We start from the raw sequence: 15,614 nt of genomic DNA on the forward strand, positions 1-15,614 counted from the left end.
TGTCTAGACGCTGGTCCAAGTGCCCTTGAGATTCGCCCATCCTTCAAGTGCACTTGATAGGCCCCCCACTTAAGATCAAGAGCACAACGGTATATTCTTGTTCATCGGCACAGGCGCTGTGCATCAGAGGTCAATGTGTATACGTATATTCATATGCGAGTCTATACATTGCTTAAGTCTAGACACTAAATAACTTTCATTCAGTAAGGTTTGACTAAATGCAATGGACAGGTCCCAGGTGGGAACATGTGCGTGAGTGTGAAGGAGAAAAAAACAGAACTGCCGAAAAAGCACGTGTGCCCATCAAAGCTCAATATTGCACTGATGACACAAAAAGCCAAAAAAGAGGATTTTTTTTTTTTAGGCAAACATTTCAGAAAAAGAAAGATGTGTTTACTGTGTATATAACTCTGTCTGTGTGTGTGTGAGATGACACACATTTGGCTGGCTGGCATGTGAAGTAGCGTCTCTGTCTGGCCCTGATGTCGCTAACATTAACACAACGATGATCTCATCTAGGTGGTGAACCACACACACACACACACTCCCCCTCTCTCTTTGCCTCCTAGTTCCTCTCCTAGAAAGAGTGTTTTCCTCTCTGTGTACATGTATGTTGTTGACAAATCATAGTGTGGAAAACAAGATACTATACATTCACATACATACACACACACACACACACACACACACACACACACACACACACGCATATGTGAATATGAGATAGATTGATAGCTAGAAAGCGAGAGAGTCATGTTTGTGCAACTTAAAAATCTGTCTTCACAGGGTCTGAAGAGCAAAATGGCAAGCTGTTAGTTACATGGCTCAACAAGGAATGAGGACACAAATACTTGTGTTATTATGGACTCAAACAAACACCACTTAGTTTTACAGCCAACACAAACAACATTCAAAGAGACTCAAATCCACTTAATTCTCTCTCTGTCCCTTTGCAGCACTTAAGGGGAATCCAAACCACCGACTGGTATCATTACCATGCGTGCCAGTTTTGTTTGTGTGTGTGTGCATTTGTGTGGTGTCAGCACAGAATACATTTTCAGCATGCTTTTGTACTCATGAAGTCTTTTGAGACTGTGCGAGAGTATGTGTGTGTGTGTGTGTCAAACTCACCTTTTTCTCCTGAAGGGGGACTTTGGTATGTCAGCCACAGGTATCATCTGCTCTCCTGGTCTAACCCACATGATGGGACCATCGTCACTCTCTGTAGGGCTCATTAGCCTCAGACTGGAGAATGATCCCCATGGCAGCGTACACTGGACCCAACCAGACAAAGAGAGGGAGAGAGAGAGAGAGAGAGAGAGAGAGAGAGAGAGAGAGAGAGAGAGAGAGAGAGAGAGAGAGAGAGAGAGAGAGAGAGAGAGAGAGAGAGAGAGAGAGAGAGAGAGAGAGAGAGAGAGAGAGAGAGAGAGAGAGAGAGAGAGAGAGAGAGATCCAGCAAGAATGTGAATGACAGGAAGGGCAAGAGAAGGACAGAGACATACAGAGGGAGACAGAGACAGGAATGTTAAGAGAGGAATAAAGATGAAGGGGTGAAGAAAGGAAGAATTGAGGGAGAGATGGGGAGGGCATCCAGAAGAAAAAAAGAAAAATCTAATTCAATAATTGATTCATTTGTCTACTTAGTCTTCTATTTATTTGTTTATTACAGAGCTGTCCCAAAAATTATATCCATCCATCCATCCATCCATTATCCAAACCGCTTATCCTGCCCTCAGGGTCACGGGGATGCTGGAGCCTATCCTCGGTACAAATTATCCCTCCACAAAAATACCACGGAAGTGCCACAGTATTCTAAATTTGTATAGTTGGATTACATTTTGATTATAATTAGATTACATTTTGATTATATCCAGATAAATTTTGATATATCTGCAGTTTGTTACACGTTGTCTCAGATCCGATTGTTCCATGAACTCCATGACAGAAAAAAAAGCCTTCTTTAGTCCATAAACACAGAATCGCCATCCCACCGTAACACACAATAACTCATTCATTTGTGATCCATCCACATAGCCATTTGCTATTTCTCCTCTCCACTCCATTTCTGACTCACCTCCAAGAAAGGTGACTCTTCCAGCATGCTGAGAAACTCTGGGAAATAATCCCCGACCTCCTCGTCCACGGCGCCCACCAGGCTGATTTGTCGCATGGCCCCAGCTCTGTAGGTACCATGGCTGTATGTTTTCTTCACCTAAAACAACCATAGGAGATCAATGATGGCATCATCCAGCTGCCTCACGGCTCTGGCTCTACAGGCAGTGCAGAAGTCGAGGCTGTGTACTCTTGCAGGAAAAGACCCACTGGTAAACACAGTGCATATAGTACACAATTTGACCCTAATAACCAACATATCTATGGATGCAATGATTATTTTCAGTATTTATGAATCTTATTTTTTCTTAATTCATGGATTAGTAATTTCATCTAAAAATATCAAAAATAATTGCAAATGCCCATCACAATTTCCCAGAGCTCCAAGTAATGTTTCAAAACTATCAAATCTGATCAGCAAAAAAAAAAAAAAAAAAAAAACCTCAGCAAATGAATGTACCATCTCTTTGCCTATGAAATTTATAAAACGACTTAAATGAAAAGGGTATGAGGCTCTTTTCATTTGGTGACCATATGCATTGTTGTGTTTTCAACCCAAAAGGTAGGTTACACAAAGTAATAGCGGCATACTGAATACATTCCTGGTTTAGCTTTTTCTAAATTGTAGATATGACTAGATTTTCAAGTTGCAGCCAGTTTTGATTCACTTTGCAGCCATAATCGATCATCCATCCATCCATCCCTTATCCAAGCCACTTATCCCAACCAGGGTCGTGGGATGCTGGAGCCTATCCCAGCAGCCATTGGGCAGCAGGCGGGGAGACACCCTGGACAGGCTGCCAGTCCATCACAGGGCTGACACATTGACACCTAGGGACAATTTAGCATGGCCAATTCACCTGGCCTACATGGACAACCCCGGGGTTCGAACCCAGCACTTTCCTGCTGTGAGGCGGCCGCGCTAACCACTGCGCCACTGTGCCACCCTTGCTGTGAAGCACACACAAACACACAGTCCCACAGTCCTACTGTATTATTTTTATTATTTTATTATCAATCATTACCAAATTAAAAAAAAAAAAGTTCTGTTAGTTGGAAATTAATTAAAGAGAGTGAAAACTCCTTACAAAATAGCCTTGACTGAGAGTCTTAACAGCTCTCAGCCTGGATTACAAATCTGTAACTGAATTTTTAAATTATTTTTTTTTCCACCACTACCAATGAGAGACAGAGCGTTACAGGCATAGTCCTTTCAAGTGACGATCCACCAGGATAAGCCTTTCAACCATTTTAGTCTGAAGCTCAATATTCCAGCTTGAACAATGTATTGTAAAACACACTAAACCAGTTTTGAATGTTAGCGTCATAATCACTTAGAGAAAACTACTGAGGTGTCAAAACACAAGCTACTTGCAAGGCCACTGACCATGTATAGGCTTTTTTTTGTGTGTGTTTACATGTGTGTTTGTCTGTTTAGTCGGTGGTGTCAGTTGATGTTTCCGCTCTACCACGGACCAATATGACTCAACAAACTGCTGCTTTTTACTTGGCTGACTCTGTTTTTGTGTGGATCCCTTTCTGCCATACACTTGGCCTCAAACAATGTGGACATCTGTGCACATGTGTTTGTGTGTGCTTGCAGCACATGCATCATGTGGTCTGCATGCTGTACTCTTGGCTGAAATCTCAGTATGACTGTGTGTGTGTGTGTGTGTGTGTGTGTGTGTGTGTGTGTGTGTGTGTGTGTGTGTGTGTGTGTGTGCGTGCGTGTAAGACAGATGCTTGGCTGCACGCCTCCAGTGAGTCACCACTAACAACAAGGCGGAGAAAGGGAGAGAGAGAAGAGGGTGAGGATGGGAAGAAAATAAAAAAGGATGAGGTGAAGACAGACAGATGAGGAAGAGAGGATGGACAAAATGGAGAAAGGAATGAGAAACAGAGGGAGCAAAAGACAAAGACAAACAGCAGAGATGACAAGGAAAACGAGGAGAACCCCGTGTTACCTCCGGCTTGGTCAGGCGTCCCTACAGACACAATTGGCCGTGTCTGTGGGTGGGAAGCCGGATGTGGTTATGTGTCCTGGTCGCTGCACTAGCGCCTCCTCTGGTCAGCTAGGGTGCCTGTTTGGGGAGGAGGGAGAACTGGGGGAGAATAGCGTGATCCCCCCACGCACTACGCCCCCTGGTGAAACTCCTCACTGTTAGGTGAAAAGAAGCGGCTGGCGACTCCACATGTATCGGAGGAGGCATGTGGTGGTCTGCAGCCCTCCCCAAATCGGCAGAGGGGGTGGAGCAGCAACCGGAATGGTTTGGAAGAGTGGGTAATTGGCCAAGTACAACTGGGGAGAAAAACGGGGAAAAATCCAAAACGCAAAAAAAAATGGAAGGAATGAGAGACAGGGTGCAAAAGACAAAGACAAACAGCTGAGATGCCATGGAGAACGAGATAGGATGAGGGTAAAAATAAGGAGGAGGAAGAAGAGGAGAAGAAGGAGCAGGGATGCAGAGGGTGATAAGGAGACAGCAGCGAAGGAGGACAGCAAGAAAGGCGACGTCAGACAGGAATAAGTGGGGGGGGGGATTAGAGGAGCGAGAATGAGGAGGAAGGCTGAAGAAGAGGTGGAGAAAGAAGGCCGAGACAAAGCTGATAAAGATGGAGGCGACAAGAAAGAGCAGGAGACAGCAGGGAGGTGCCTGGTAGCTCCCAGGTGTGCCTTTAAATGAGCCACTTTTTCTCTGAATTGCTCCAGTGGAGCTGCTCGGAGGCCAGTTGTAACAAGATTGTGATCATACAGCTTGTAAACCCCAAGGTGTGCAAGTGTCTGCAAGGGGATGCCACACATGTTCACACAATTACAGACACACAAAGACTCCAGCACATGTACCTGTAAATAAGGACACGATCTTAAGTCAACTCAGCCCAGTAAAATGGGATATTATTCCAAGTCAGCCAGCCTGGTTTAATAAAATCATATTTGAAGTTAACTGGTTTATAAAGCCCTATTTGAACTGGATTAGTATAATTCTTGTGGAACATCTATATGGGATAAAGGATTTCTGTATTTTCTCCAAAATTACTACACATAGCCCGGTGGTAAAACATCATTATTACAATTTTTTTTTGAGTTAGCAATTGAGAGCAAATACTCCATTGCACAGAACAAACTGGAGATAGGCACAGTAGCTAACGAGTTCGATCTAGCTGGCGACACTGGAAAGCACAATCACACTTAGTCAAACAAAGTGAATGTCAGTTCCCACTGGACTGCCATTATCAGAGAACCTCAGTTTGATGAAATACCAAAGGTAATTTGCTCTAGTTTTTACTTTTCAGACCCTTTACTTTACAGATACAAGGTTTTTTAGCACTATGTTACAATATTAAAGAATAAAAAGGCATTACATAATTTCACCAGAGTTCAAATGTCGAGGCTCCATTTGCAACACTGTAGTAAGGATTAGTGTGATTTAGAGAGGGACATAAGACAGTTGTCCAAGAAGTCATTAAATCAGACTGAATTATATCATTTGTCAAACACAGAATAATTTTTGTCAGGAGTAGTCATAGAAAAAGCAGACCTTGCTAGATTTTGTTTTCTACCAAGTGGGAGAAATTTTAGCCCAACATGACTGATGGGACCAATTTGCCCTACATTGCATCACATTGTATCACTTCGACTTTTGCATGTCAATTCTGACATGATATACTTTATTACATCCATCCATTATCCAAACTGCTTATCCTGCCCAGGGTCGTGGGATGCTGGAGCCTATCCCAGGAGACATTTTTTTTACTTTATTAATAATTTATTACAATTTTATTTGTTTTATTTTATTATTAATTAATCATTATTTATTAGTATTATTATTATTTTCTAATTTTATTATTTATTAATACTTTACTACAATTCATTACAATTATTCTGGTGGTAATCATCTGCAGGACTCCCCTGACAAAACTGATCCAGTTGAAATAGGTGCGCTTTGCTTCGGAGACAGGAAGAGTAAATAGCTGCTCGTTCGACCAATGAGGAACATCTGTGTCTTATCAGCCTCTTATTAGAAGCCTGGCTCCTACATGGAGGCTTTCCACTGTGCAGCAGAACAGCGCTGAACTGCTGTCTACAAACCCTAAATGGGAGAATTTATCGACAGATATATGACTGCGGTAGTGCAGCGGAAAGAAAGCATCGGTTCCAACATGAGCCAGGCGTTTGAGGTTTTGGTTAACCAATATGCATAGTGCTCCAGAACGCTCCTCATTTGTGTCTTTTCAACAAAGTACTTGAACCTTGTTACAATGATCATGTTCAACTAAGTTGGTTAAATAGGAATGTGTGAAACCAGTGAACAAAACAGTTTTACACTCACACAGCAAATAAATGGTTTCCCACAACTATGGTATTCTATCCACATGGGACAGCCCTAATTCTGTCTTATTGATGTTTTAAGCAACAGCACATCCAGGGAACAGGTAAGACATGGTGAGTGGATTATAAAGGTCATGGGTTCAATCCCCACAATAGCTTTTGACTGTTTGTGAACAAATCAGGTCTCCTATCAAAACATCGAACCCTACCAGTCTGGATGAGAGAACTCACTGAATGCTTACGATGGAAAAACAGTTATTCCATCCATCCATTATCCAAACCGCTTACCCTCCTCTCAGGCTCACAGGGATGCTGGAGTCTATCCCAGCAAGCATTGGGCATCAAGCGGGGAGACACCCTGGACAGGCCACCAGGCCATCACAGGGCACGCACACGCGCGCACACACACACACACACACACACACACACACACACACACACACACACACACACACACACACACACACACACACACACACACACACACACCTAGGGATAATTTAGTACTGCTGATTGACCTGACCTCCATGTCTTCGGACTGTGGGAGGAAACTGGAGCACCTGGAGGAAACCCACACTGACTCAGGGAGAACATGCAAACTCCACACAGAGGATGACCTGGAACGACCCCCAAGGTTGGACTACCCCGGGGCTCGAACCCAGGACCTTCTTGCTTGAAAATGGTTATTCTTGTCAAAAACCCCTTTGGGAAAATAGTTCAAAAAATATTTAGTTTGGCTTTTAAAATTTAGCAAAATAACGAGGGAGAGGGTGGGGATAGAGAAGGTGTGCGTGTCTGCCAGAACGACTCAAGAAAGAAAAAATAAAATGAAATAGGCTGAAGTGCTCTTGTTTAACCTGAGTGAAAAAAACAATATTAATAATATTAGCATATTGCTGTACTAGGTAAGGAAAGATAAGGTAAGAGGAACATGCAGAGGACAGGAAGCGATGGAAACAGATGATCCGCTGTGGCGACCCCTAATGGGAGCAGCTGAAAGTACTAGTAGTAGTAGTAGTAGCTGTACTAGGTAAGGATCTTAATATCACTTCAGAGAAAAAATAAGCTTGAGCGGCAAATATAATAAAATTTTGGGTATTTAGTGGACACTGGGTCCTGTGATGGACTGGTGGCCTGTCCAGGGTGTCTCCCCATCTGTCGCCCAATGACTGCTGGGGTAGGCTCCGGCATCCCTGTGTCCCTGAGAGCAGGATAAGCGGTTTGGATAATGGATGGATGGATGGAATATATTTTGTGATGTGATGTAATATATTTTGTGATTATTCTGTGATGGACTGGTGGTCTGTCCAGGGTGTCTCCCTGCCTGCCACCCAATGACTGCTGGGATAGGCTCCAGCATCCCCGTGACTCTGAGAGCAGGATAGGCAGTTTGGATAATGGATGAATATATTTTGTCTGGGATGGACAGGCCAAGCTACATCTGCAAGGGTGTGTGTGGGTCTATGTGTGTGTATTTGTAATAAAACGTGTTCTATGCAGACGAGTTGAAAATACAAGTCATACCTAAAAGCTTGGAATACCTAGGCTTACTCTACATATATTAACAGCAACTACACACAAACACCACATTAAAAACTCCCACTGAGCCCTAATCTAGAAACAGAAAGGCTCTGTGTGTGTGTGTGTGTGTGTGTGTGTGTGTGTGTGTGTGTGTGTGTGTGTGTGTGTCTCAGCAGGGCGTCCCCTGTGTTGTGTACGGCAGAGAACAGCCTCTCACCATCACAGTAGTGCACTATTAGTTTGCATGGCCCTTGCTTCAGACAAATGGATGAAGTTAACCATCTGCAACCTACATACATATCTTGAACAAGCACACAAAATGTTTTCTCCTGCAGAGAAGACTTTTACTGCTTGGATTACACACTCCTTATTATCATAATTAATTCCGATACAGATGAAGATACACACACACACACACACAAACAAACAGGCACACACATATATTGAATGTTCAACGAGAAAGCACAAGGAACCAGGAAATTAAATAAAGTGATTTCCTTGAAGCCTTCCTGTTCATGATGCTTTGATCCTTACACACACACACACACACACACACACACACACACACACACACACACACAAGATGGAATATGTATACTAGAGCATCTAAGCGAATTCAGAGGGCAACTCTGCTGACATATACGACCACTGGCATGTTTTCCTCCCTTATGAGACAAGACAACAAAACTGCCAGACTCAGTGAACAGTCTTTGAGAAATGTAAAACACAATCACCCTTTCTTTACAGTCCACTGTTATTCATACTGACTGAGACCAATCCGCTAATCCCCTGCCAAAATTTAAAGGACAGTTTTTAAAAATATGCCTTTAACGTTGGTCCAGTCCATATTTGTGCAGTCTGATTTTAAATCATAGACATAAAGCTTTGGGTCTCTCAGCCTTGCGATCCATACTATTGATCGCTTGATACCTAATATAGGCAGCCAACTAAAGCAATTGAAGTTCCTCATACATTTCTTTTTGCACCAATTACAATAACCTTGTATAACAGTGTCCACTATCCAGCCCATCCATCCATCATCCAAACCGCTTATCCTGCTCTCAGGGTCGCGGTGACGCTGGAGCCTATCCCAGCAGTCATTAGGCAGCAGGCGGGGAGACACCCTGGACAGGCCACCAGCCCATCACAGGGCCCAGTGTCCACGAAATGTCTGAAATTTTATCATGTGTGCCGCTCAAGCTTATTTTTTCTCTGAAGTGATATTAAGATCTTTACCTAGTACAGCTACTACTACTATTACTACTACTACTACTATTACTACTACTAATATTCCTACTACTGCTACTTTCGGCTGCTCTCGTTAGGGGTCGCCACAGCAGATCATCCGTTTCCATCTCTTCCTGTCCTCTGCAGCTTCCTCTTATCTTAATCTTTCCTTACCTAGTGCAGCAATATACTAATATATTAATATAATTTTTTCATTCAGGTTAAACAAGAGCACTTCAGCCTATTTCATTTTATTTTTTCTCTTTTGAGTCGTTCTGACAGACGCACACACCTTCTCCATCCCCACCCTCTTCCTTGTTACCCAAATCCCCAGTGGGAAGTCTATTAGATCAACTCTCTCTCTTCTCCCATTCTCCACTCCACTCGGTATACCCAATTCTTAATTCAATTAAATGAGTCTTTTTTTCTCTCTAAAATCCTTCCCTCGCTGTCTTGTGTGTGTGTCTCTCTCTCACACAGACACACTCAATGAGAAAGAATCAATTCCCCCCATCAAATCACCTCTTTACTGTCCTATACATCCCTTCCCCTCCCCTCCATCCATCCCTCCTTCCCTGTGAGTTTCTCTCTTTAACTCGGTCTCTCTTCCTTTACCACCATCTCTCCGAGTCAGCCAACCCGCGGTATCTCCTGTGTACCGGCTCCATGAGTCTAGTGATAAACCTTTACCTCCTCCACCCTCCTTTCCAAACAGATATGAGCGATTTCGTCACAGTTTAACTTGGCTGGGATGTCACTAGAATCAACAAAAACAACACATAAACGCTGTTCAAGTACGTAGGGTACGGACAAGGTCGTTTGTGTCATAAGCAGAAACAAGTCTGCTGAAGATGCCTCACTGCGGGTTACTGAACAGAAAATACAAGCACCACGCCCGCAAAACAGCAGCCGTCTTTGGGACCTGCAGACACATAATTTGATAACAAAAGAAACACCGACTGTGTCGCACACAGCTCATTATCAGTTACGATCCACGTAATTAGGTTACACACACCGAGGAGCAAGTGCGTGCTTGTGTCTGTCCTACGCGTGTAAGTCGTGCACATGTGTCCTCTGTCAGGCGTTACGAAACTGTTTTACACTTCAAGGGCCCGCGTTTGACATTTCCCTCTCGGCCCGAACCGAGTACATGTACGACAGAGTACACACAAGCGCACACACAGCATAAACATAAACACGTGAAAACATCACAAGAGCAAAATCGTTCGCATGCAAATGCCCCCCACACACACACAAACCCATTGTGAAAAAAGCAGGCAAACACAGTCGTCTGTGTGCCTAGAGCGGACCCGTTTCCAAACAGCAAAATATAAATAGAAGGATAGAGCAAAAAACAAAACAAAAACAAAAAGTTTTACCAGAGACAAAGAGAGACGGAGGAGAAAGCTGGGGGGCTAGAGTGAGAGGGAGGGAGGGAGACGGGAACAGAGAAGAAGAAAGAGAGGGAGAGGGGAAGATGAAAAGCCTGTATGTGAGAAATCCTCCATCTGTGTGTGTGTGTGTGTGTGTGTGTGTGTGTTGCCTGCTAAACCAGAAATGTGCATTACGAGGGTGGCCATTTCCCAAGGTCATTGTTAGCCTTCCTGTATGTAAGCAGGGATGGGAAAATTTAAAAAAAAAACATAGCAAGAGCAGCAGACAATATCGAGAGCCTAACGAGAAATACCACTGTTGAAGGGAAACATTTGAAATAAATACTCTCTATTTTTATCTTTCAGTTAATTGGGTTAGCGCCACTGAGATTAAGGCTCTCTTTAACGAGGTAGACCTGGGCGGCAGTGGTGCACACAAACATACGGACATCTACAATATTGACGTCATTATTATGAAGATGTTCAAGTACAGAAGATAGGGTGTCTGGGTAGCGCAGCGGTCTATTCCGTTGCCAAACAACACGGGGATCGCCAGTTCGAATCCTCGTGTTACCTCCGGCTTGGTCGGGCGTCCCTACAGAGACAGTTGGCCGTGTCTGTGGGTGGGAGGCCATATGTGGGTATGTGTCCTGGTCGCTGCACTACCGCCTCCTCTGGTCGGTCGGGGCGCCTGTTCAGGGGAGGAGGGGGAACTGGGAGGAATAGCGTGATCCTCCCACGCGCTACGTCCCCCTGGTGAAACTCCCCACTGTCAGGCAAAAAGAAGCGGCTGGCGACTCCACATGTATCGGAGGAGGCACGTGGTAGTCTGCAGCCCTCCCCGGATCAGCAGAGGGGGTGGAGCAGCGACCGGGATGGCTCAGAAGAGTGGGGTAATTGGCCGGATACAATTGGGAAGAAAAAGGGACAAAAAAAAAAGTACAGAAGATAGCCAGAGAGCAATCCGGATTTACCTCATGCCACAAAACTGCACACAAACACACACGCAAATGCACACACAGACCATACAAACACATCAGTACCGAACGAACATGGGACAACGATATAAATAGGACAACTGGGAAAAAGTCTGGGCATGTCACCCTGTCCAGAAAATGAATTAATAGACACCACCAGTGACACACACACATATATTGTTACGACACAACACACACACTTGTTTTCCTAGTTGACTTCAAAAGACTTGTAGAGTATGTTGAGAAGAGTGAGTGAGGGGCCTCGAGCTACAATAACCTCATAATTTATTTTTTTAAAGGACAAAAACGAGAAGTAGACACCGCTTCCTGTTTGTATGGGACTCTGTAGCCTCATCACCGAACGTCTGCAGTCTGCCTTTCAGCTGGTACCACTTCTGTTTCTTTTGGCTTCTGGCTCTCCCTCCTGCTCTCCTCTCATCATTTCACCGACTTGCTCTCTCTCCCTTTAAACCAGTGTCGTGCTCTTTCCTTCTTTCCTGTGTACATACGTATGCAAACAACCCCGACTCCACGCTCAACCCTTTTCCATTTCCTTCCTGCACTTGTTTTTTCTCCTCTTCTCTCTCGCTTTCTAGAGCTGGGAACCACATTCGATTATATGCCAATATCGATATTCTGATATGAGATATCATGTGGAATACTGAATCATAATATCGTGTGGAATACTGAATCATAATATCGTGATACAGCATGATAAACGCTGTCATTTCCTGGTCTTAAAGGATGCATTACAGTATTCTAATGTATTACTAATGATCATTTCTCAATTAATTTTCATCTCATTTCCTTTTGTGTAAATATCTTATGAAAGCACTAATAGCCTGCCTCAAAATTTCATTACCACATTACTGATATCCAAGTATTTCATCAAAATTATAGTTGTGGGCATCCAGGGGGCATGGCGGTCTATTCCGTTGACTACGAACATGGGGATCGCTGGTTCAAATCCCCGTGTTACCTCCGGCTTGGTCAGGCAACCCTACAGACACAATTGGCCCTGTCTGCGGGTAGGAAGCCGGATGTGGGTATGTGTTCTGGTCGCTGCACTAGCACCTCCTCTGGTTGGTCGGGCGCCTGTTCGGGGGGAGGGGGAACTGGTGGGAAATAGCGTGACCCTCCCATGCGCTACGTCCCCCTGGTGAAACTCCTCACTGAGGTGAAAAGAAGCTGCTGGTGACTCCACATGTATCGGAGGAGGCATGTGGTAGTCTGCAGCCCTCCCCGGATCGGCAGAGGGGGTGGAGCAGCGACCGGGACGGTTCGGAGAATGGGGTGAATGGCCAGGTACAATTGGGGAGAAAAAGGGGGGAGAGACCCCCCCCCCCAAAAAAAATCAGTTATATTTGTATAGTAAACCAAAACCTTAGGAAATGTAGTCGAGCCTAATCTCTCACCCTTCATTTCTTGGTTGTTCCTCACCTTTCCTATTTTCTGTCTTTCACTCTAAGATTTATGAGGAGAACTGATTGATCAGTGACCACCTAGTTTTAGATGAACCAGCTGAACCCTCATCTTAAGATGAATTAATTATGAAATTAGTCCAAAATTGCTGCCTCTGAGCAGGGCACACCTGAGCTGATGGTACTGTTGATAATGTAGTCATTTAGTCTGAGAAACCACAGACGTGGGCTAAATCATCTCAAGCTGTTGTTCTACATTAGAAAGAAGTGAACAGATGCTTTAACCAGCAGGTTATGACCACAACAACACAACTTTTCTCTCACTCTCGTTCCGTCTCACTACACTTACTCCTGTCTACTTCTGAATCTTCCCTTTTTATGTCGAGTACAAACACCCCTTTATTTTCTTCCTGTATTTGAGCCAAAATCCCTTTCTCTACCCATTTCTTAACACCGCCATCCTCCCTGTCCCCCAATAAACAACGCCCCCCCCATTTAAAAAATATATATACATTTTGAGGGGTAAATCATTGGTTACTAGGAAAATCAGGATAAAACAAGACACGAACTGAGTTTGACTGAGATATAAATAAACCTGCAATCATATCAATGCACACTGACCCTGATGTTAACACCAGCACCCAAACTTATCACTCATACACACAAATGACCACCCACAAACAGAATGGCACTTACAATGCACAAGGTCTTATAGAGACGGAGGCCTCATTCTATGTTTTTGGCTGGATCGCAACAGCGGGGCCAGCCCCTACACATGCGGTTGTCTGTGAGTGAGTGCCTGAGTGAGTGATGGATTTTCACCATTGGTCGGATGGCCGAGTTGAAGTTTCCCCATTGGCTGTTGCTCTTTCTAAACGAATCAACGCATTTTCCATTACGTCATCAGATTTTACACAGAACCAATGTCACAACAGGGACTGTTTACACATAGTCGCGTAAAAACAGCACTTTAATAAATGTAGTCGCGGTCCAGCCATATATATTAGGTTTCAACCTAGTATATATGTGTGTTGACCCTCTGGTGCTCTCCTGCAATCACAACTGTTGTTGCTGACATATGCACAGAGACATGCAGGCCAAAATGAATACAGAAACAAAGATATCCAAGACACCCATAAATATTGTTCACTTTCTCTTGGGCCAAGCCAAACCACAGACACACCTTTTCAAACTCTTTGTGCACGTGAGCAAATTTCGTACTAATGACCCCCATGGCTCTGCAGTCAATGCACAAACCTGCAAAGCAGCTCTTAAGTATATTATTTGAACAGAGACCAACACACCAGTGTTTCTACACTAGCTTGGATATACACTCAACACACATACAGTTACTGGGTTCAACTTGAAACTACACCCCACAAACACATGCACACACACACACAGACACACACACACCCCTACAGAGATGCAAGACACACTCCACTAACCATGACGGTCATTTCAACAGACCACATGGTTAAAATGCAGAGCCAGCAGACAGACATGCAGGTTGTACATGCATGTGCGTGTATGCACGCATTTGTGCATGTGACTATGAACCATGTAGGTCATTAGTATGTAGGTTGCTTGTGGACATTAAAAGAGTGAATTTATGCAAAAACAGTGAAGCTGCTTTCACATTACCACACAGTTGGTGGTGCTGACTGTACACGGTTTTAGCAAACTTGTTAATATCCATCTGGCTACACGCAGATAAATGCTATAGAGCTCCAGCTGTATAACTGACAGTAAAACAAAACACTTCTCATGCAAACATGGTAAACCCATTTACAAGGCGACATTTCACCATGTGTACACCTTAATTGTGGTTTCTGTATGTTGCTATTATATTGTTGTACAGCTCAAGAAATTCACACAACTACACACACACAGCTTCTCTTCCGTTTTGGGAAGGGCCTGGTAATATAAATGGTGTTACAAACTATCACAAGGACCATCTACTGTGCAGATATTCCTTGTACACAGACAGGTCAGTAACTTTAGGAGACAAGGTTCACTTATATGAACTTTCAGCGCAACACACATGACAGTGTTCTGCATCAGTTCACGCATAACCCTTGCTAGTGACAATCGAGAAAAATAGCACAAGCAAAACCATTGTTGTGCTGTAATTTGAGTGTGTTTGTGTATTATGAACATGCCAAAGTCTGAAGACAAGGACAACTGTGATGTGGTATATCATAGCCTGACATAGCCTATGTTCTTACTTGGCATAATTTATTGTATGTGGACAACACCACAAGACCTCATATTATGTGTGTGCTATGCCAGGTGCCTCAATAACTGTGTTTAGTAGGTAACAAGACAAAATTTTAGCAGGATAGTGTGGTTTCGCACTGCGTAGCGCATCACTGAAGCATAAATACAAGAGGAAAGCTGTAGTATTGCAAGCTATGAGCTGGTGTTTTGTTCAGCGCCAAACACTTGGGAAAAGCTGATATTTAAAAACCTGGTATTTAACCAAGAAAATATACGTAGTAGTCCCCATGAATGTTAAGCCTTTAAAACATTTTTAGCTCCTTTTCTAGCTAGGAATTACACAAATTAACCTTTTTTTTCAGGGTGTAAACTCCTGAATGAAAATTTACCTTCATCTACTTAGCGCATAATTACAAGTATTTTTTTCGGATGA

At 43.7% G+C, this 15,614-nt stretch overlaps 1 protein-coding gene across 1 annotated transcript in view; it reads right to left on the reverse strand.

Annotated features, from left to right (window-relative positions):
• The window catches only part of LOC130109667 (lysine-specific demethylase RSBN1L-like), a 38,421-nt gene that overhangs the window by 8,326 nt on the left and 14,481 nt on the right, over positions 1-15,614 (reverse strand). The window contains exons 6-7 of the mRNA XM_056276666.1: positions 2,075-2,212; positions 1,132-1,274 (exon numbers count right to left, since the gene is read on the reverse strand). Of these exons, the coding sequence (XP_056132641.1) occupies positions 1,132-1,274; positions 2,075-2,212 (281 nt within the window). The remainder of the gene's footprint in view (positions 1-1,131; positions 1,275-2,074; positions 2,213-15,614) is intronic.

The sequence above is a fragment of the Lampris incognitus genome, chromosome 3, assembly GCF_029633865.1.
Source record: "Lampris incognitus isolate fLamInc1 chromosome 3, fLamInc1.hap2, whole genome shotgun sequence".
Taxonomy (NCBI): Eukaryota; Metazoa; Chordata; class Actinopteri; order Lampriformes; family Lampridae; genus Lampris; species Lampris incognitus.